The 21,639-nt window shown below is 44.8% G+C and overlaps 2 protein-coding genes across 4 annotated transcripts; one reads left to right on the forward strand and one right to left on the reverse strand.

Annotated features, from left to right (window-relative positions):
* Positions 1-8,673: 8,673 nt before the first annotated feature.
* On the reverse strand, positions 8,674-12,827 carry SNRPD3 (small nuclear ribonucleoprotein D3 polypeptide). 3 transcript variants are annotated; one of them, XM_041489050.1, is made up of 4 exons: positions 12,722-12,827; positions 11,461-11,610; positions 10,665-10,857; positions 8,674-9,833 (listed from the first exon to the last, which is right to left on the reverse strand). In XM_041489050.1, exons 2-4 carry the CDS (start codon positions 11,584-11,586, stop codon positions 9,772-9,774), a joined length of 381 nt encoding a protein of 126 aa, XP_041344984.1. In that variant the 5' UTR covers positions 11,587-11,610; positions 12,722-12,827; the 3' UTR covers positions 8,674-9,771. The 3 variants fall into 3 exon arrangements, with proteins under 3 accessions (XP_041344984.1, XP_041344983.1, XP_041344985.1); XM_041489049.1 differs by lacking the exon at positions 12,722-12,827 and adding an exon at positions 12,112-12,235; XM_041489051.1 differs by lacking the exon at positions 12,722-12,827 and adding an exon at positions 11,720-11,738.
* Positions 12,115-21,634, forward strand: GUCD1 (guanylyl cyclase domain containing 1). The gene is made up of 6 exons (XM_041489048.1): positions 12,115-12,508; positions 14,142-14,226; positions 15,671-15,836; positions 16,569-16,660; positions 18,242-18,483; positions 18,964-21,634. Exons 1-6 carry the CDS (start codon positions 12,133-12,135, stop codon positions 19,053-19,055), a joined length of 1,053 nt encoding a protein of 350 aa, XP_041344982.1. The 5' UTR covers positions 12,115-12,132; the 3' UTR covers positions 19,056-21,634.
* The last annotated feature ends 5 nt before the right edge of the window (positions 21,635-21,639 follow it).

Genomic DNA, 21,639 nt, shown 5'->3' on the forward strand with positions numbered 1-21,639 from the left:
AATAAAGAGTTCTCTTGGACGTGAGCGTGAAGCACTTTAGAGTCTGAGTATCTGGGTTGTTCAGAGGTGTTGGAATATGGAGCAGAGCCCCCATGCAGTGCCTGAGGGACAGGATCAGGTACCATTCACATTGGGCAGTGTGGTTCATTCCTTTAAGGAAAGAGAAACATGGGTGTTCATCTGTGGTAGGCTGCCACCCTTCATGTTGCAAGGGGCTGGTAGAAGTAAACTGATGAGATTTAGCTGATAAGTCAAGTCCTCTCAATTATCTGTCCCCACAGGAATTCAGACTTGGATGAGTTTTTGAAAGAGTTAAAAGTTTAAAAAATGAGACATATTTGAAAAACCCCATAAAAATCCTCACCCTTCTAAATTAACAATGGTAACTTTGCCTTCCTCTACTGATTGTCTCTGTGAGTTTCAGATAGCAACACTCCTATAAGAAAACATGGAATAGATACACCTTTCATGCTCTTTACTAATTTTACAAGACATTGCAGGAAGTAAATTGTTGATGTTTTTCAAGTGATCTATTCCCTTTGGACCAAGAGCGTGGAGGACACATTGGTGTCTCTGATCAACCACCAAAAGCCCCAAATAAAACCAGTTCCCTGAGGAAGAAAGGTGGGATTAGACACTGTGCTGAGCATTACAATCTGACACTGCAAATGCTGGACCCAGTCCTAGCTGCACTCCAGTCACAGGTGCAGGACCTCATAACCTTCACATTAACCTGACAAAGGTCACCACCTGCTCTCTTCTAACTCATCTTTCCCTTCTCAGTGTAGTATCTTAAAGAATATAAAATTGTTTCAGTTGGAAAAGACCTTTGAGGTTGTTGAGCCCAAACATTAACTCAGCACTGCCAAGCCCACCACTAAACCACGTCCTGAGTGCCACAGCTGCACCTCTTTTACATAATTCCAGGGATGGTGACTCAACCACTGCCCTGTGTATCCTGTTCAATGCTTGACAACCCAGTCCTGCTGGCCACACTATGGCATATACAAGCCAGGATGCCACTGGTCCTTTCCACTCAGCAGCTTTCCAGCTGCTCTTCCCCAAGCCTGGAGTCATGTTTGGGATTGTTGTGACCCAGGTGCAGAACTTGGCACTTGTTGGACCTCAAACGATTGTCCTTGGACCATCAAATCCAGCCTGCCCAAACCCTTCTCAGAACCTTCCTACCCTCCAGAAGAGGAGATCAACATTTCTACCCAACTCCGTGTCATCTGTGAATTCAGCTGAGGATGCCCTCAGTCCCCTCATCCAGATAATCAATAAAGACATTAAACAGAAGTGGCCCCACTACTGAGCCCTGGGGAACCCCACCAGTGACAGCCCCAGCTAGCTGCAACTCCATTTACCACCACTCTCCAGGCTCAGCCCTTCCTTTCCTTCCCTGCTATGGAAGAGATGGTATTAATTTTTTCTTTTCCTTCCAAAATACCTTTCAGAAAAAATGAAAAGTATTTCAAATGTCAGCAAGATCTGCTTAAACTCTTACTGTCTAAGCAGAGCAGCACTCAGCTCTGTGCCAAGAAGAAAACTCGAGCACAAAGCATTTAAACGAAGGCTTGGAGCTGCCTGGTGAGCCAGTGCATCTCTACAGAGAGGGAGCAGTGCTGCTGAATGTTTGCTCTTTGGCTCTGAGCACTGTCCCCCTAGGGCTCTGCATCAAGGCATCTTCACAGCTTTTCCATGACAGCAGCACCCCCCTAAAATGAGGTGAGACCCTCAGCGTGTAGTGCGCCCCTAACACAGCTGTTCCCTGCAGAGCCCCTGGCTCAGCCCCAGCCTGTTTCAGCCCTGCTCAAAGCTGTGCTTTCAGTCTGAGCTCTGCTACCCAGCAGGGCAGGGATGAGACATTCAGCCCCTTGCAGGGGAATCCTGTGCCAATCTCTGGCGATGCCACCTGCCAGTTGGCAGCTCCAGGATCTGGAGATAAAGCAGGAAACACAGTGGTTCAGCTGAGCAGCTGTGACATGCATGTTTATTCCTCTATATGCACTTGGTTGCTTTGCCACAGAAAGCTCCCCATGGAGAACTGGTTGTGAATAAATATGTTAAAATGCAAATTACGAAGTCCTGCCACTGCTTCTTGGATGAACTTTGATGGGCTGTAACTCAGCAGAAACAATCCCAGCACACCCAGCTACTCCCTGCCAGCTCCTGATCCCATGGATAGGAGAGGGGCTCTGGGCAGCACAGTGCATCCAGCTCATCCCAAAGCAGGGAAGTGCTCCTGGGCTCCCTACAGATGAGGTGCGTGCTCAAGGAGCAGGTCTAGAGGCCCCAAATCTGCAATTTTCATAAAAGCTGAGTTCACCAACCAGAGAGGATGACACAACTGAAATGAGTCTTTCCTTGCACTGAATGAGAACGTCAGGACTCTCAAAGGGTATGAAAGGGATGAGCTGCTAAAATTTAGGTCTCCTCACAGATAGCCAGAGGGACCAGCTTAGTTATGAGGCTAAATCAGGGGACACCTGCCCTGCAGTGAGCCTATCTCCTGTCAGGTAACACAGCAGGACTGAATACTCTCCTCAGGAGGTATTTAGAAGAAGGAGGTATTATATCTCAGGTATTTAGAGCAGCACTCAGTATCAAGACTCAGACACCAGCCTCTCCACCATTTTCAGTTTGCCAGCCTCCCTCTCCGTGCAGGCTGCAGATTGTCAGCCTGGGATGGGACCTGTGTCACGTAGCAGGAAGGAAGCTGAAGCTGCACAGATGGTACCACAGCCCCTTCCCCACCCCCAGCAGGTGATCAGCCTCACCACAGCTCCGTGAGACATTTAAGCACACCGTTCAGCAGCAGTGTGCTGGGAGGAGAGGTCTCCAGGTGTAAAGCATCCCCTTGAAGATGCTGGTGAGCACTGTCAGCAGGGGCTCCGCGGGGCTCAGGCAGCAGCAGAGAGCTCCAGCAGCACCAGCCTGCAAAGCCCAGCCACATGTGGAGATAACGAGCAACACCAGAGCTAATGAGGCCATTGGTGCCTGGGAAGGAAGAAGGAACAGTTACTCCAACAGAAAAGCACTTGTTCCCTCCCTGCCTAGGAGGACAACACCTTCCTTGCAACTCCACCCTGTATTTTACCTCAGCTTCTGACCACAAAATCCAGGTAAGCATCTTGGCATGCTCCAGGTAGCAAAATGCTCAGTACTGAGCTCAGCAAAAGCCTCCCTCACTTCAGTGACTCTGCCTAAATAAGTGGTAATTATTTTGTTGAGGTAAGGATGCAAAAAGCAGCTGGAAGCACAGGCTTGTCTAATCTATTTTTTATTTCACACACTTCAAAACCTGTCAAGGCCCTTTTCTTTTGCACTGCCAAGGCTCTTTTCTCAGCTTATAATTCATTTCTCGTCACAAGCACTAGGAAGATAAAGGAGTTTGCACTGTTTGGGGCAGGCTGACAAGCTCCTTAGTGGACAGCTGCTGACAAAGATGTCAAAAATATAAATTGTTTCATCTTAAGAAAACAAACAAGAGAAGATTAAATAGTGCCTTCAGAGATTGCTCTACTCCCTACCAGAGGATGTGACTCAAAGCTTGGAAGAGGCAAAATGCCTCAATACAAACTCATATCATGCAGTCTCTGCATGAAAAAGCCTCCAAGGGCAGCTGGCAGGAAGCCCAGCCACCCCAGCTGGGGACATTACCCTTAGATAAGAGAACCTGTTTTACAGTTTACTGGCCTTAAGCAGGTGCTCTCAGAAGAGATGCAGTAGCTGGTTTAAGGCTGCTAAGGGGCAATTCACAAAACAAAACAGGCTGGAACACTGCTAGCTGAGGCCAGTGCTCCAGAAGGCCACAACTGCATCTTGATGCACTTTGAGACACCAAGTACTTGACTGTGACCCTCTGCTGTTCCTCTCAGATCTGACAGGATCCCAGTTCAGTGATGCTGGTTCAAAACCAGGGCAGCCACTAAACACAATAACCACACAGGAACTCTTCTTCAGCAGTAGAGATCAGAGGAAAGTCAGCTTTTATTCCATTTACTCCTTTCCCAAAGGCTGGCACTCCCCCTGCTGCATCCAAACGGGCCTCAAAAGCAAGTGAGCCACAATGGCACTGACATTTCCTTCCACAGCAGCATCAGGTTCATTCTGCTTGCATGCAGGGTGTGTCACAAAGGTGGAAGAGAGGCTGCTTTCTGACCAGCCAGTTCCTCAGCTTGTGGGAGGGTTATTCCTCCCAGTCCATTTTTGTGTCAATCTGCCCCACAGTGGACACGATGATGGGAAGCATTTGAAAAGCTATCAAAAAAGACGTAGGCCTTATTCAGCCTGTGTAATTCCCCTGAAATACATGGTGTCTCAACAATAAAAACATGGCACAAAGTATGGGAAAAAGGCCCTTTCCCAGATTAGCAGAGGCAGCTGCCTTTGGGTTTCAATGTCAGACTTCTGAGCAGAGCTTTGTTCTTGATCCCCTGAAATCTTTTGGTTTGCAGAGCCAACAGTTTGATGTGTGCACCTTTGTCTGAACTCTGCTGCAACTGAAAAACTGAGCAAGTCCCAACCCATCCACTCATTTTACCAACTGCTCTTTGGGGTTTTAGTTTTTCAGAAACTGCAATGGAAAGAGAGCCAAGTGGAGGCCAAAGGAACAGGTTTGATGTGTAACCAGGTACTCAGAGACAACAGGCTAGAGTGTCTCCAGGTCCCCATGCCTGGGTCTCAGCCCTGGACTGGCCCATCCCTCAGCTCCAGTATGAATCCCAGTGTTTTACAGTGTCACTGGCAGTCCCCAAAGCTCCTACTAGCACCAGGCCAGGTGCTCTGGAGCTGGGTGAACACTTGGCTCTCACAAGCAGGACAGCAGAATGCACCCCCAGAGCTCCTTCCCAAGGTATCCAGCTCAGTCAGGGGCTGCAGGGCCAGTAACATCCAGGCTCAAATGAGGCCATGGAGATAAAGTGAGATCTCCTACATGGACCGTCTCAAGAGCCTCCAGCCAGAAACTTCAGCATGTCCCACGGTATAAATCTCTGCCTAGGTTTAGGATTAGACTTCATGTATTTGGAGTCTAATTCTGACATGAAAAGCCTCTAATGGGTTCCCTAGAGCTTCATCCACTTTCTCCATGTCAAATTTGGATCATTAACTGGAAAAGAAAAAAGAAAGGTTGCAGTGAAAAGACAAAACAAAGCCAATGCTAACAAGTACCAAGAGAAAAGGAAGAAGCAACATTTCCTCTAAGTGCAGCCACTCCTTTCCCCAGACCACAGCACTTCTGCTGCTGCATCCAAACCACCCTCAAAAGCACGAGGTGAACAAGACTGCAGGCAAATGACACACTCCTGTATGGTTCTGAGGATTCCTCTGATGTGCCCTTTGATATAGTGTTCTTCAAGGGGAACAACACTGACTTTTGGCTGAGCTTTGCAAAAAAAGGCTTGTTATGGAACTGTTTCAGAGACATGAGACAGAAAGGAGCTCATCTGATCGTGAAGCAACAAACAGCAACACCTCTTTGTTAGAGAAAAGCAAAAATCTCTCCATGCCAGCTCTGTGTCTCAGCTGGGTATGGTGTCAGGGAAAAAAACCCTATTCACCCTACAGTTTACTTGAGATTTTAGGGGAGTGCAAAGATATCAATAAACATTCTAAAATGCCACCACGTGAGTCTGTGCATTGTCACGATATCAGCTTCACTGCGTGCCTGCTGAGGGCCATCAACTGCAGTGCTCCAAAACCTCTCTGAGGCTGTGGGCTCCACTCCCTATTAACATTTTAGGCACCAAGGAACAAAATGTAAGAAGTTTTGCCTCACAAGCAGTAGCTTGCTCTGGATTAGAAGTACCAGCATCTCTCCAGTGAGCTGGAATTAGGGCAGACCCCCAACCACACAACAGATTTTAAGTCCCCAGGCAAGGGAAAATGAAGAACAAATTAAATGCTCACTGCAAGCAGTTCACCAAAGAAAAGAACAATGATAGTGGTTTTCTGCAATTCTTTTCATTTCTCCCAGCATAACTACACATCTTCTGGATACAATCTGTTTCTTTGCCAGGGCTTCAGCATTCTCCCTTGAATTAACGATGCTGGAAAATCTCCACTTTTCATAGACTCTGATAGTCTCTGCTGAGCAGCAGAAGGCTGCACAATACTTGCTTATGCAATGACTGGTCCTGTGCCAGGAATAATAGCCTGTCTACTAGGACAAGCAACTCACACACAAACACCAAATACTTTTCTCATTAAATGTCTGAATTAAGTGGCATAAACCCACCCCAAACCTACTACTCATACTGCACACTAATGTCAGCCTCCAGAACAAGTGAAATAATACCACAGCCTGGTCTGTGAGGAACAGTTACCATGAGCAGGGAAGGGTGGCACATTCTTATCCACCATCTCCAAAATACTCTTGACTCTATCAAGAGCTCTCATTACAGGTCTAGGCAATAACAGGACACCTGGAGCAGTCAAAACACAGCTTGACCTGGAAAATACTTGTAGACAGGCAGTGCTTTGGCTACTTCAGGCCCTAGCACACTGCAGTCATCTGGCAGCTCTCCTGTCTGCAGGTGTGAGCAGGTGAAGTCCCTCTCACTTGCAAAGTGATCTGCACACACTGACCCATCAGCACTTCTTCAAGGCTGTCCCATGACCATGCTTTTAAAGTGGTGTATCTGTATTTCCTTCCAAGGAATCACTGAAGGCAGGAGGGTCCCATAAAGTTTTATCTAATGTTGGAGGAGGAAGAGCAGGTCTGTCTGAAATCAGTTTGGCTGCAATAAAGTGCAAGTCCAGATCTAAATTTTTACTTCTGTCAGGATAGAAACAACAAAGATCCCTGGGAGAACTCTTTCCCCACTTTTGACCCTTGCCTGAGAAATAAACAACTGAATCACTGACATTTTCTTGTAGCCCTCAGAATTCCATCCATTGCTACCTTACCAGACCATTGGCCCACTGGGACATCAGTCTTCCACTCTTGCTCACATTTTACTGGCAAAAGAAATAGGACACGTCTATTTTATGGGAAAGCTCACTGTAAAGCTCAAGTAGCAAACAGATATAGACTGGACATTTATCCTGACTACCAGCACCAAAAATTCACATTTCCCACTCCATTCTGCTCTTCTAGAAGAGGTTTTTTGAAGAGCATTGAAAAATGAACTAAAGAAAAGTACAACTTTAGGATCGAATACAAGTTAGACACACCTGGAGAGAAGAACTGCACATGTATGGGATGAAAGCACCTGGTCAGTGAGGAAAGATCCTACAGTTCTATGCAAAGCAATTTTTTTCAAGTGATACTTTCTTGAACTTTTCTCTGATGTTAGTCCTTGTTTTCATACCAGAGCACAAGTGTGGTTTTGACCCTGGAAGATTAGGTGAATTTCCACCTACACCTCTCCACACACCACACACCTACAGAACAGATTCTCTGTCCTACAAGTACTTCAAAGACACCTGCACTGGTGTTACCAAAGGGGCAGGTTTGGAACAAGACTTCAGGCCAGTGCTTGTCTCTCTCTGCCAAAAGCAGGAAACTATGGAGAGCCCTGAACCCACTGAAGAGCATGAGATTTATAAGCCCACACACAGTGTGATGGCAAAGAATGAAAAGCTGCAATCCATGATAAAAAAAAAGTGACAAATAAGAGCAGATGTTAAAAACAGCTGCACTTCTCCTTAGTATTTACCATCCCAGGGAAAGAGCTTGCTTAAGTTACTGAACTGAGGAATCTGCATTATCTAAGTGCATTTGCCCAATTAGCCAAGTGCCAGGGAAACACAGCATCAATCAGCAGCTGGAATAACCCAGCCATGTAGGAAGCCAGCACTCAGGGAACACTGAAGAAGAAAGAAAATAAGGTGAGCATTTTCATGCTAGTTTATAATAGCCCTCGAGTTTACAGGCTTTATAGCAGAAGTCACATTTCTTGCATTTTTCTTTTTCAGAGGGTTCTGGTTTCTTGAGCTTCATTCTCTTCCCAACAGAGCCATCTAGTGGGTGAGACCTCGTCTGTGAGAAGGAAATTTTGATTTCTCACACTGTAAGTATACACACAGCACAGGAAGGCTCTAGAAAGCAGCATGTAACAAACTAGCATTCCAGTTACTCCAGTCAGAAATTGCTAAGTGATGTTTGTCTTGGCTGGCACTTTCCTACCAGTGTGAAACTTCAACATTTTTAACACTAAATTCGCGGTATCTTTCTGAAGAGTTCATCCTAGACAGCCCCAACCTGAAGCCACAGTACAAAGCTTTTTGTTTATGCAAAATCCAGTATCTTCTTCAAAGCTGATATGCATTAGAGAACTTACTTCAAACTTCTTAAAGCAGATACAGTTTGCTCCATCAAACATCTTGAGGAGGGTTACTGTTTCTCTCCAAAATTCGTGGTTGCCCCCCGCCCTCAGTGCTGCTGAATGCCACATCCACTGCTCCTGAGAGAACAGCAGCTTGGCACTGCTCAAGAACAGGGACTTTAAAAGAGGTGAGCCAGTCACCATCAGTGGAAATGGTCCCTGCTTGTGAGGACTGCCATCTTTTGGACACATTCCTCATGACAGGAGTAAGATGACACCACAATGCTTTTATGGTTAAGCTCAAGTATCCCTTAAACGCATTCTAAGGAGGTTTCCATTGCAAATATTTAGGATCACTACCACCCAGAAGAACATGCAGCAGGGTTTTCCCTAGTGATGCGAGACCAAATACAGCTTTATTTACACACAATTCAACAAGTTAATACATTAGTTCAACTTTCCTGTCTGCACACAAGGGAGAGTCTTCACAGCATCCAGGCAGAAAAGCAAGAGCAGCTTTTTTGTGTGTGTACAGACTGGTAATTGACCATATGCAAATAGGTTATTAGGTACACAAGGGTTACATTGAAACATTTCAACCATTTAAGTCAGTAAAAACACTCATGCTACACTTCAACGAAGTTACAACTCCAACATTTGGCTTCCTGCAGATCAGCTGATCTATACCCAACTGTGTATAGATATAAGATGAAAAGCTGAAGTTGACAGTGAGTTTTGTTCAAAACAGTAGTATTTGGATTGAGTTGTGTTTAATGGATAACTACTTATAAAACTTTCTTCATACACCTGCACTGCCTTTCAAATCTACCAAGCATTTCAAACTTATCCTGGAAAATTCCTATTTTATGTTCTGTTATCTTTTCCCAGACACACGGGAAAACTGCTAAGAAAGTCAGAATAGATTTTTTTCACGGCAAATATAGATTCAGGCTATCAAAGTTTTGTGTTCCCAATGAAAAATTCTCCCCACATCCAAAGAGAAAGATAAGAAATGCAAGAATACAAGTCCAATATAGAGATCTGAAGATAGAGGTCTATCTACTGTAGGTCCATATAAAGCTAAAGAACACAGTGCTCTGCTTCTCAGGAAGCTGCCTCTGTTTTGCTGTATTTTCCATAAATGCAGCTGCTAATAAGACTTTATAATGTATGACTTAAAATTCTTCATTAAGAATGCCTTCTAATTCTTTAGAGAATAAATGACAGCAGGACTAAACAAGAAAAAGGAAACATAATGATCTTCAAAAACCAATGCATCACACAAAGTGGTCAAAACTAGATATAATAAAGTTCACTATTTTTCAAAGCTGGCTTGAGTTTGAAATCAACCTACAGTGTATTTGCCCAAGAATTGTCCTGTCAGGTAAGAGCAGACGAGTTTTTGTCAGAAACATTTATTAAACAAAACTGATACCAATGCACATGTAGTCAAGTTAACACCCCTAATAAAAAAGAAACAATTCAGCCAAGACCAAAATTATCTTCGCTTCTGGAAGATGTTGCCACGGCCCATACCACGGCCTCTTCCTCTTGCAGCCACTGAAGAAAGAAAACATCAGGGATGACATGAATTTGACATACCTGCATATTTATCTCAACAACTGACAAGCAAAACATCAACAAAACTCAAGGTCTCTTGCTCAGAAGCAAGGAAATGCTCACAAAGTGATGTGAGAGGAAGAAGAAGCGTTCTGTGAGAAGAACCAGAACCTAACGGTCCCACAGTCTGGCTCCTCAGAACAACTGCAGTAGGTATTCATACATCTCATGCTCCTTCTGACACACAAATCTCTGTCACCCAAGAGATTTGGAGCCCCACACTCTTGCAAGGTTTTGTAACACTATTCATTAAGTTACTCCCCCACATCAACGTTACTGCACACTGAAGTTAACCAGGGACTTTGTGGCACATGACTGTTACTCAACTATCTAATAACTAGAGTGATGCCCTGAGGAAGGCACAAATGAGAGTGAACTACAGAAAAGGTAAAAATTACAGCTTCCCAGTAGCTTAACTACCATCTTAGTAACTAAAGCTGTTTTCCTACAAGAACATCTGAATCCTTTCCTAAGCATTTCAAACAGCTGGTGGCCACAATTGCAGGAAAACAGAACTCCCAAGTTTAATAGAAAGGCTCTGTTTAAAAGGACTACTCACTACCTCTAAATTACTGTAGCATCAATACTAAACATTCAGGTAATTGGGACAATTTGAGTCTTGACTCTCACTGTAAAATAAAACACACAGAAAAACACTGTATGAACCAGTAATCTTTTCACTTCTTACTGCTTAATCTCCTCAGTGACACAGATGAGCTTTCCAGTTCTACAGAAAAATAGAGGGAGGGACCATGAAGAAACTGTACATACCTTGAGCTTTGAGAATAGCTGCTTTCCCTCGCCCAGCTCCAGAGCCCTGGTTTTTATTCTTCATGCTTTTCAGCATAGGAGCATTCTTCAACATATCTGGTAAGATGAGAAACCGTATCTTGCTGCCCCTGATGTACACCTGCTCGAGCTGTGCCACCCGTCCATCTCTGTAGGTCACTGTTATGTTGGACATCTGGAAGGGAAAAATCAGTCAGTGCTCACAGGCCTCAGCTGTGACACAAGGCATCATGACCATGGAAACACACCCCACTGCTGCCCAGGACTTCTGCTTTCTCACCAGTTTACGAATTAGCTTTATCAGCATCATTATTTTTGTTTTCCTATATGCAAATAGTTTTAATAAAGCTATTCTAGTACTAACTATTAGGAAAACATTCTGATTTCGACGAGCACTTGCCTGAAGTCAAAGTTAGGCCCTCTTAATGCGCATTAAATAAACTTCAGTTTATTAAAACAAGGTTTTTTATTCTTACACTCAGTGGCTTTACACAACGAACTCTGGAAAAACACTGTTCACAGACAGTGAACAGGACAGACTCTTAAAATCTCTGATCATACTGACAGGGATGCCCAATCCTACTCTGAAACTGGAAATAAGCTCTAGCCTCTTTGGAGCATTCTGTAATGCTGAATCCACTTCACCACGGTAAAAAACAGCAGCAGCACAGTTTTTATTTTATCCCAGAACTAAAAGCAACAGTCTTTTAATCAATTTTCAGCCTTCCAAGGCCCAGATCAGCCAACCTTCCCTCCATCCTTGTGAAACAAAAGATACCTGACAATTCATGTTGTCTTCAGCTTCGATAAGTTTGCCTCGATAAACTTCTCCTGTATTGGTCTCGCAGGTCACGATGTGGCCCTCGGCCTCGTGCAGGACCTTGATTGGCACTCCAATCGACATGGCTGCAGTGCTGTGGCTCTACACCTGAGGCACAAGCAAAACAAAAGCTTTTATTACAAAGGAAGATGTAGAATAAGCTCCAATTACACAATCCATCATCCCTTCCGTTAGTGTAAAGCACCATTTTTCTCACATTTTTAACACAACGTGTGTTTTGACTATGCATCAGTAACACTTCTCGAGAGACGTGCCCAACGCCTTTTAACACCAACAGCCAGTCTTTTCCAGGTCTCTTCTGGGAAATTCCCTTTTAAGGACCACAAAACAAACCACTCGTAGCTCCATGGGAAGAGCCCCAGGTAGATCCCATAGCGGTACGGCGGCGCTCGGGGCCGCAGCGCCAAGCACCGGGCCCTTTCGTGAGGGAGCCGGGGCCGCCCAGCCCTCCCGCAGCCCGCCGCTCCGACCCGGCCCCTGCGGCTCCTCAGGGGATGCGGCGCCGCCCGGGCGCCTCCCCACAGCGGCCGTGGAGCGAGCGTGCCCCGCAGGGAGCCGGGACCGCCGGGACCCCCGAGCCGCACTCACCGCCCGCGCCGCTCTCCCCTAATGGCCTCCGCCGCCTCCCGCCCTGCTCCGCGCGCCGGAACCGGAACGAGCGCTGGGGGCGGCGCGGCCTCATTCCGTCCGCTCCCGCCCGGGGCCAGCCCGGCAGCCCCGCGGTGCCCCGGGTCCGGGGCAAAGGCTGCGCCTTCCCCGCCCGCCGTGTCATGCCCCTGCCCGCCCGCACGTCCCGCTGCTCTCCTCGCCGCCACGGCGCGGGGCAAGCGCCCCGGGGCCCGGCCCCTCTCAGCCCCCGCCTCCGGGAGGAGCCTGCGCCGGGCCCCGGGGCCGCGCCGCCGGCTCGGCGGGGCCGGCAGTGAACGGGCGGCGGGTGCCGCCACCGCCATGAAGAGCCCCCGGGAGGCCGGCGAGCCGCCGCCAGGTCAGTGCGGCGCGCCCAGCCCTGCTCGGGCCGGCGGGGCCTCTGCGGGCAGGGGGCGGCGGGGAGGAGGAGTCCGCTCCGCGGAACGGGCCAGGCAGGGGCCCCGGCGGGCGGCGGGTGGGGAGTGAGGGCCCCGCCGAAGCTCCCGGCGGCCTCTCGGTCCTGCCGAGCCGCGGTGCTGCGGGTTTGGCCGCGGCAGCCATGTGGAATTACCGGCTCCGTCGGTAAGGTCGTGGCGGCGGGGAGCCGGCCAAGCACAGAGGCGTTCGCAGGGTGGTTTACAGGCACGGCATAGGCGGGCTGCTCTCGTCTCGGCACAGCCGAGCTCTCGGTGTGTTGGGAAACAGGTGTCTGGAAGCTGGACGGCCAAGAAAACTTGTTACTGCTCTCTGAAACTTTCACGTGGAAAACGCGTACCCCTTGGTTAATGTGGGACTTGGCAGAGGCGCTGGCTGTTTGCAGAAAGGGGACAGATTCACAACGTGCTAAGAAAATATGATGACAAAATACTTGAGAAGCCTCCTGATTTGAGGACAAGTGGGAATTGGTTTTTTGTTTTTGGCTTTTGTTTTTTTGTGTTTTTTTTTTTTTTTTTTGTTATGATACTTGACAGCGCCTTAAGCTAGATGAATTTAAAAGACTGAATATATCAACTGATATGCCATTCTTTAAAGTCATGATTAAACAGGGGCACAACTAGGAAAAATATAAGAACATTATTTAAAAAGTTCTATAAATCATATTACCCCAAAACTAAACAAGTCCACGTGATGTCAAATGCATTTTTATTCCCATCATAAAATATAGAGGACCTTGTTAACGAAACTTCTCAAAGGCCTTTTCTAGATCAAAGGTTATTGAGACAAGCCCTTTGTCATTAACTCATTTTGGTCAAGGCTGAAGTAGCAGTGACAGGCACAACTCTTCAAGTCCTGCTAGTGGTGAAACTGAAACCACCACATTGCCAACTCCATAAAAATAAAAAACTGAGGCAGAGGATGGAGCTTGTATTTTGGGGGTTTTTTTGGCAGAGATTATTAATTTTCCCTCTTTATTGAGGTTTTGACAGAATTAATACAAAAGGACAACTGGTGCTACTTGTGAGTTTTAACTTGTTTTGTTTAAATTCTGTAAATTACCATCCCTGAGAAAAAAGATTTTTATAGAAAAGGTTTAAATCTGTGGGGCTCCTAAGAGATTCCTGCCCGGAGACCCTGGTATGTTTCTCCCAGTTTGGTTGAACTCCTCTTGTGGCACAGAAGTACAATCAGACACAAGAGAAAAGGTGAATACCTGTGTCTTACCTGCTGCTATCCAGGAGGAGGCACAGATCCAGTTGAGGGGTGGTGGGCACATCACCCCACAAAAAAAAACAAACTTCCAAGGGAAAAGAGGGTGGAAAGCCAGTGATCTAGTTAAGGAACAATAAAGGAGTATGAGATTGAACCAAATGCTTACCTGTACAGAAATACTAAATATATGTTCCCCTAAGAAAGAAAAAAATCCACCTGCCAGTCAGACAAAACCACATTCCTAAGTTTCCATGGCTGTAGTGCTGAGGACAGGCTGACTTTTAGTGGCATGGAAAAACATTTCTGTATGGATTGACATTGTTTGTGTCCTGCTCACACAGTTGACTGCATCCAGCTGAAAGTGCCAGTGATTCAGCAGCTGTACCACTGGGACTGCGGGCTGGCCTGCTCCAGGATGGTGCTTCAGTAAGTGGCTCTCTTAGAGTGGGAAATCCATTCCATGGGGAGGGGTAGCAGGAGGCAAATCCCAGGGAGAAGAGGCGTGTTGAAGCAGCCATGAGTTCAGTCTTAGGAGAGCAGCAGTTTTTGAGGTACCCTTGGACAGTGACTGCTGCTTGGGCCTGGCCCAGCTCTCCAGCAGGAGCAAGGGAAAACATAAACTGAACTTCAGACCCTTTTGAATAACTGACTAATTACACAGATGCAGAATACCTAATCAGCTCTATGAACTCTGCAGGCTGGCATGCATAAGCTTATAGAAAGTGTTGCCTCTTTCCTGTTGTTATAATTAAGAAATTATAGTTAGCTGTGACTCATCTGATTCCTTTCTGTGTTTTCAAGTGATGGGTAGGTGTATCCCAGTTTATGAGTGTGTGCTGTACCTGTACTACCTCTGTCCTGCTGAGCCCCAACCTGTGGGATGAGTGTTTGTGTTCCAGGAGTAGTTTCAGCTTTAAAACTGTGTTGCCCTCTGGGGTTTTTTTTTTTGTTTATTTTTGGTTTTACCGTTTTTTGAACTAGTAGCTGTCCTGCTGAACTCCTCTTTCCTTCCACAGAGGAACATGAGCTTAGGTGCAGGAGAAATACCTATTTAGATGTCCACTTAGTAGATCTGAAGCAGAAGATTTTCATTTCTCTCCATCCCTTCTGCCAAGACGTTAGTCCGTGTGCTGGTAATTTCCCATCTTGACTACTGTAACCTCTATTCCCTTTACCTCTTTGCCACTCCAGTCTGCTCAAAACTCAGCTTCCAAGATTAATCTTCTTACCCTGCTGATCTGACCTTGTTTGCCCTGCATCCTCAATTCCAGTTGCTTTTTATTTTTTATCATTTACTTCCATTTGTTTTCTTACTTTCAGAACTTCCTGTAGCTACCTTGCCCTGCCCCTTTGCAACTTGTCCCAAGCTTCCTCCTGACTTCCATCTCCCACTTTTTCTTTTGTGTCATCAGTGCCTAAGACAAGCTTCCTTTGAATATTTACTGAATTCCTTTATGGCTCCTCCTTTTAAAATCCATCTATTGTGTGAAGGAAGTTTTAGTCTTTAACTCTTCTTTCTGTGTTGGCTCTAATACACTTGCATATTACACTGTAAACCTTCAGGACAGAGTTCTATACCAGCTTGACTCTGGTACAGCACCTGTACACTTCTAGCACTCTAAAATAGTCAAGGCACCACACATTTCCAATTTTAAAAAGTCAGCAATAAATCCAGTTAAATATTCCCTATTCCCTTCCCTTAAATGTCTCCTTTGTGGGTTGGTTTGGTTTGGTTTTTTTTTGGTTATTTCTTAGCCAAGCCTGTTGTTTCAGTTTATATGTGCTGTGATGTAGAGGCTTGGACTACAGCACACATTTTGCTTCTCCTAAGAGCTGTGCTTCCCTTCCCCTGCCTTTCTTGATACTCTAGGTACCTGAATCATTTGGACAATGATGAGTTTCAGAAAGCCATCCAGGAACTCCAGCTAACAAAGAGTATCTGGACTATTGACCTGGCCTACCTAATGCGGCACTTCGGAGTTAAGCATAAATTTTGCACCCAGACACTTGGAGTGGACAAGGGCTACAAAAATCAGGTCAGTATTCTCATCTACAGGGGGAGAGCAGGCAGCTTTAGAAGCTTTGAGTGTCATGCTATAAAAGCTCTGGTGTGTTACTGACAGTCAACTACAGTTAATTTGACCTACTGCCAAAACTGGCACAGATCTGTTCCAAAGGCAATATGATCCCATATTGGTTCCATCTTTTGAATTTTTAAAAAGTTTGCATGTAGTGTTCATGAAAGGTTCCAACCTATTTGACAGCCTTGGAGACTGAAGCCCTGTATTTATCTACAGAACAGGTACAGCCTGGGCAGCAGCAGTGTTTAGCTTCCACACTTTCCCCACCACCGTGCCTCAGCCTTGACCTGGAAGATCCACCTCTAGAGGTGAGAGGGGAACTCAGCCTCCCATCCACTGAGAGCTTGGCCTCTCCAGGACTGCCAGCAAGGGGCCAAGGAGGGCCTGTAGCAGTGGTGAATGTATTGCAAGCTCCTGCCCAGTTTCCCCTGGGAAACCAGACAGGCTTCTCTTATGTAGGCAACTGAACAGCCACTGGATGGAAACTGCAACAGTAACTGACCAGGAGCAAATTTAATTTGTAATTCAGAGCAGAAATCCTTGTCCCGTTTCCAGCGAACTAAGGGAGAGATCTTTTATCCCATAGCCAGAGCTCCAACTTATGCAGGCTCTTGCTAGCAGACTCTTAAGTGGTGGATTACCCAAGGTAAACACCATTCCAGTTCAGAACTTCTGTTATTTCCACAGTCATTTTACAGGAAGCACTTTGACACAGAAGAGAATCGAGTGAATCAGCTCTTTGCACAAGCCAAAGACTGCAAGGTGCTGGTGGAGAAATGGTAAGCTGTTTTCTTTCTCTTTGGAGATTCTGTGGGCCCCTGCTTTTCTTGGAGGCACCAAGCTAAATCGCTGAAAGAGACTGAAATCAAGCCCTAAGCCTTTTTTTACCAATTAGTGTCTTTCTCCTCATGCACATCAAGAGCTAATAATGAAGTGTGAAGAAAAATTAGTCATGATGCAAAATAAGTGATAAGAAAATGCTGATAGGAGCTGACTGTGTTTTGAATTTGGTTATCCATTACACTTAGGCAGTAGGGAGTGCCTACAGCACTCTAATTGGCCATTGTTGGAATTAAGGAGAATGCTGTGTGGGTACAGAACTCATTGTTCCCAGAGCTATGCAAACATTATGGATCTCTGTTCCCAGACAAACATGCAAATTACAAGTTAGCATAGGAGCTTTTGCCAAGGAAACCATGAAATAAGGAGCTCCATGAAAGAACTACAAACCCAGAAGAAATGGAAAAACTGCAGAATTTTCATAATCAGCAGTGAAATTCTATTGGGGAATGATTAAACATCCAACTTGAGCTGCATCCCATTTTATAGGGAAGCTGGGTTTGGATCCCTGCTGTCAAAGTGGGGTAAGTGATTAGGGGTAAGCAAAGAAGAGAGGATATGGGGCAGCCACAACAACATTCGAATGCTGGAGCATAACTTATATTTAGCAGAATCAAGTGTCCTTTCTAACATGTGTGGAGTCACCTTCACTTTAATTAATAAGCTGTGACAGGACAGAAGGGACATGCAGTCCCTCTTGCTTTTGCAGTCTTAAGACTGTGGCCTTGTGCCCTCTGGCAGGGACAGAAGACATATCTACCTGTGCAGTACTGAGGCTGGGGCATCAGAGTGGGGAAGTGCCACGGGAAGGATTAAATAAAAAGCACGTGAGTTTAGTCAGGTGGTGCACACAGCACAGACATCTGGAACAGATCCAAGAGATGAGTTTCTCACGCATATGGAGCACACCATCTGCCGCAGAGAGGGACAGCTTTTAACAGATGAGGTTATAGGTGGTGTTTGGTGAATACTTACTCTCTGAGAAATAAAGCCTAACATATGAGGTGATTCAAAATTTCAGCTAGGAGAATCACAGTTCTATGTGACACAGGGAAATTTGGGCACATCTTAATTTGGTTAGTGGTTACACAACATTTAACCACTCACTCGCTAAAGATTTGGTGTTTCAGAGATAAGCTTTTCTAACAGCAAGAGAGAGAACAATTCACTTAAAATTTTCCTACAACAGAAATCTCTCAAGTTACTGAGTGAGTTGCCAGTTGCTTTAATTCTCTTCTCTGGGGCATCTGATGTGTCATATCAGAATGTGTTACTGCAGAATCTAGAGCTGTTGCTCTGCACTTCAGCAGCAGCAATGAAATGAAAAGGCCATGAATGCTGCAGATTCTGTCAGGCTTTGTCCATAGCAAAGCCTGCAGGGTTTAACAGCAAAGAGCTGCACCTGTGATATAGAAGTGTATCCATAGTGTATCTGTAAAGTGCCAGCTGCACTGTCCACCATCAGGTACTTTCTTTATGCCAGTCTCTTTCAGTAAGTGTGTCTGTTTTTTTCCTTGCAGCACAGTAACCGTTCAAGACATCCAAAACCACCTCTCCCAGGGTCACGTAGCCATTGTCCTTGTGAACGCAGTCCTGCTGCTGTGTGATCTTTGCTCAAGTCCTGTCAAATACTGCTGCTTCCTTCCCATCGGACAGAAGTGCTTCTGCAGGAGCCCCGACTACCAGGGCCATTTCATTGTGTTATGTGGCTACAACAAAGCCTCAGGGAGTATTTACTACAACAACCCTGCCTATGCTGACCGTGAGTAGCCTGTCCCTTTTGGATGGATTCTCAGGCAGTGCATTACTAACGAGTCTGACACAGAGCCACAGCTGGACCTCCCCTCACAGTGCACAGGCATTTTAAGCATCACTACCTGATTTATCAGAAGGGGTTTTGCCACGTTAATTAGATCAGTGCTGCATTTTGTGGTGTGATTTAGTGGAAGAATTCAGATAGGCATTCTAGCAATTGGCTTGTTTGGCTTTCAGATGGGTTAGTGGGAGATGCTGAAATGTCTATGTGCAGAATATAGCAGAAGGACCAGTTTGGCACCTGTCTGCAGCATTATTTCAGTGAGCTCTCTCAGGTGAAAAATCTACCTGAGTAAAGCTGTAACCTAAGCTGCTGGGTGTAGTCTCTATACTAATTTGGTTTGTGGATTCTGTTACATCCAGTGTAAGAACCTTTCACTGGCAAATCCTTCTGAATTTTTTGTAACATTTTGTTCCTCCATCCCAGGAACATGCTGCACCAGCATCAGTAACTTTGAGGAAGCCAGGACAAGTTATGGCACGGATGAAGATATTCTGTTCATCTACACAGACAGCTGACACCCACCCAGGACACTCCTGCTCCTTCCTGCACAGCCTGCAGGGCAGCTGGCTGCTCGTCTCAGGACTCCCCTGCACACACCTCACTCCTGGACTGCAGTGGGACCTTCAACAAGGGAGGCTTTATAGACATTGACAGGACTATATTGCAATGCTGTCTTTACCTTTTTGGTTGGTTTTTTTTTTTTTTTCTTTTTGTGATGGTGTATCTGATTTTTCAATATCTGTCTTTGGGTTTTTCTTCCCCTAATTTTCAAAATTGCACATTTGACAGCAGTTCTAAAATACAGGCCCAGAGCCTGTTCACTTTCAGCTTATTTTCAAATTAAACACATAAGAAAAAAGCACCAAATTTGTGAACTTTAACACTTGGTAATATTTGCATAGGTTTAGGTAAACAAAGAAAAAAATAGAAAATACCTGTTTCTCTCTCTGTCAAAGCATGAACAGCTGCTCTTCATACAAAATCTATGGATTTGAAGTTCAGCAGAATATTATAAAAGGAAAAAAATTAATGTAAAAAACTTTTAAATAACAAAAAAATGCCTTGTTGGCTCATCAGTATTGTATGCAATGTAGGAAACTTCCCATCTACCAAATTCACAGAGATTTAGCATTTATGCAACTGCAATACTGGAATTACTCCCTTGCACTACAAACTCAATCTCTTTTGGACAAATCCTCTTGGATGACTGCTCAGAGCTCCATATTGCTCCAAAACTTTAGGTGGAAAGATTTGCTTTGCACTTGGAAGTCTTTACTGCTCTCTGCAAAAAGCTCTGAATGTTATGCCACCCACAGGTACCAGTTTCTGCCGAATCCATTCTAAATATGAACATTCTAAATATTTCAACTTATTAAGCAAATGCAGAAAATTGTCATCCACACTAATGGTAATATTTTGTGTGTAAAGTGTAAATATCTGACAGCATCTGCATTGTATCTAAAACGCTAAATCATAATTTGAGCCAAATTTTGCTGTTAGTATTTGTTCAGTGACGTTCTCAGAAGAGCTAAAATCAATTAAGGAAAGAGGAAATACAAACACACCTTCTCCAAGTAAGAAGGCAGGAACATAGATTGTTCTAGCTCTTACACTACAGCTGTATGTGGATTAAATTGTTGCTATATTGAGACATTAAGTGAAACTGGTAGCAGCCTATTCATAGCCCTTTCCTCTGTTACCTGAGGAGCACTCTGAAGTGTAAGAAAAAACACTTATTTCAGCTTCATCCATCCTCATTTGTTACAAGTCTCAATCTTCAGTCCTGCCTATATGAAAGTGAGTAGGAAAATCAGCACTGATATAAAACTAGGAAAATTTGCACTTAAGACAGAGATCCCACATCTCTGGCATGGTTTTAGGAAAAGAACTGTTCAAGTTCTGAAACTGTGTGGATATAATAAATAGGAATCCACTTTCAGCATAGAAAGTTTTTTTACCAAGATAAACATTTATCAGTTGTTGACTAACTGAAAAGTATACAGTGTTGACTAAGTACTTAGTAGAATCAAGTGCTCCTTTGTACAAAGGCAAAAAATAGTAACAGACATCTAAAATGCAGTAACCCTTAAAAAATTCCAAACAAAAGTGCATGACAGGAAGTTTTGTGTGTCAAATTTTGCTTATCATTGGTGAAGTTTAAAAACATTCTGGCAGTGATGAGCAACAGGTAGGATGTGCTTTGTGTAGAACCAGTTCATCAGTGCCACCAGCAGAATCCTTCCAGAAGAAAGGTACAAAACCTGTTGGAGGTAATGCCTTTCAACTCCTCCAGAGTAAACTCCTGATCTGGGAATTTTTATGTCCAGGGCCAAAATCGTGATGTTTGATTTTGAGAGAGTGTATTAGCTGTGTTAATAATTAACAGGTATGGAAGCTACAGTCTGTTAAGAGTACCTCCTTAACCCATGCATTTTCAGGTAGATGGTTCATTCAATACCATTAAACTAATGCCACAGGATTTATCTTAGAGCAGGCTTGGTTAGTTGAATAAAAACAATTCTTACAAAGGCTTGTAATTGGCATTCAGCATCTTACTGTTTCCATTACCAAAAGTGAATCCTGGGTGTATAGAAAACATAAACTTAAGGGCCAGCTTAGTGTTCTGAAGTGTGCACACAGGTGTAACAATATTGACTGGCAAGTGTTGGGTACCCAGGGTTTAAATGCTTCAACAAAAATGAAAGATAAACAAAGCTGTCTAAGCTAGTGCAGACAAAAGAAGAGGTCCACTACAACAGGGTCTCATACAGCTGCCAAATGGAAGATGGCTGTGAGAGATGAAAACACAAGGAAGAAGCAAAAGCCAAGTGAAAAGGCTGAGTATGTGACAAATTCAACTGAAAAAGCAGCTCACTGCACAAGCATCCAGAACACCTGCATTTTCTGAAACTTTGTTTCCTCTTACAAAATTGTCTACCAAAACACTTAGAAAAATGTTCTGTTGCTTTGTTTCTGTCAGGATGTCAATAGCAAAGGAAGGGGATTTTACATGCAGGGATTTTATACATAAATATATTTTTATTTGTAACTAAGCCATTCTCAATAAAGTTTAAGCTCACAAATAACCTGGTAACATAA

Source organism: Pyrgilauda ruficollis, unplaced genomic scaffold, assembly GCF_017590135.1.
Source record: "Pyrgilauda ruficollis isolate IOZ18807 unplaced genomic scaffold, ASM1759013v1 scaffold9, whole genome shotgun sequence".
In the NCBI taxonomy this organism is placed as follows: Eukaryota; Metazoa; Chordata; class Aves; order Passeriformes; family Passeridae; genus Pyrgilauda; species Pyrgilauda ruficollis.

Bases quoted from the DNA above. Each gene is read 5' to 3' on its own strand.
- SNRPD3 (XM_041489050.1), bottom strand. From the start codon at position 11,586: ATGTCGATTGGAGTGCCAATCAAGGTCCTGCACGAGGCCGAGGGCCAC. The intron at 10,858-11,460 runs GTATCTTTTGTT...TTTCCCTTCCAG, and splicing joins AAGACAACATGAATTGTCAG to ATGTCCAACATAACAGTGAC. The intron at 9,834-10,664 runs GTATGTACAGTT...TTCTTTCTTCAG, and splicing joins AGCTATTCTCAAAGCTCAAG to TGGCTGCAAGAGGAAGAGGC.
- GUCD1 (XM_041489048.1), top strand. From the start codon at position 12,133: ATGGCCTCCGCCGCCTCCCGCCCTGCTCCGCGCGCCGGAACCGGAACG. The intron at 16,661-18,241 runs GTAAGCTGTTTT...TTTTCCTTGCAG, and splicing joins AAGGTGCTGGTGGAGAAATG to CACAGTAACCGTTCAAGACA. The intron at 18,484-18,963 runs GTGAGTAGCCTG...CCTCCATCCCAG, and splicing joins CAACCCTGCCTATGCTGACC to GAACATGCTGCACCAGCATC.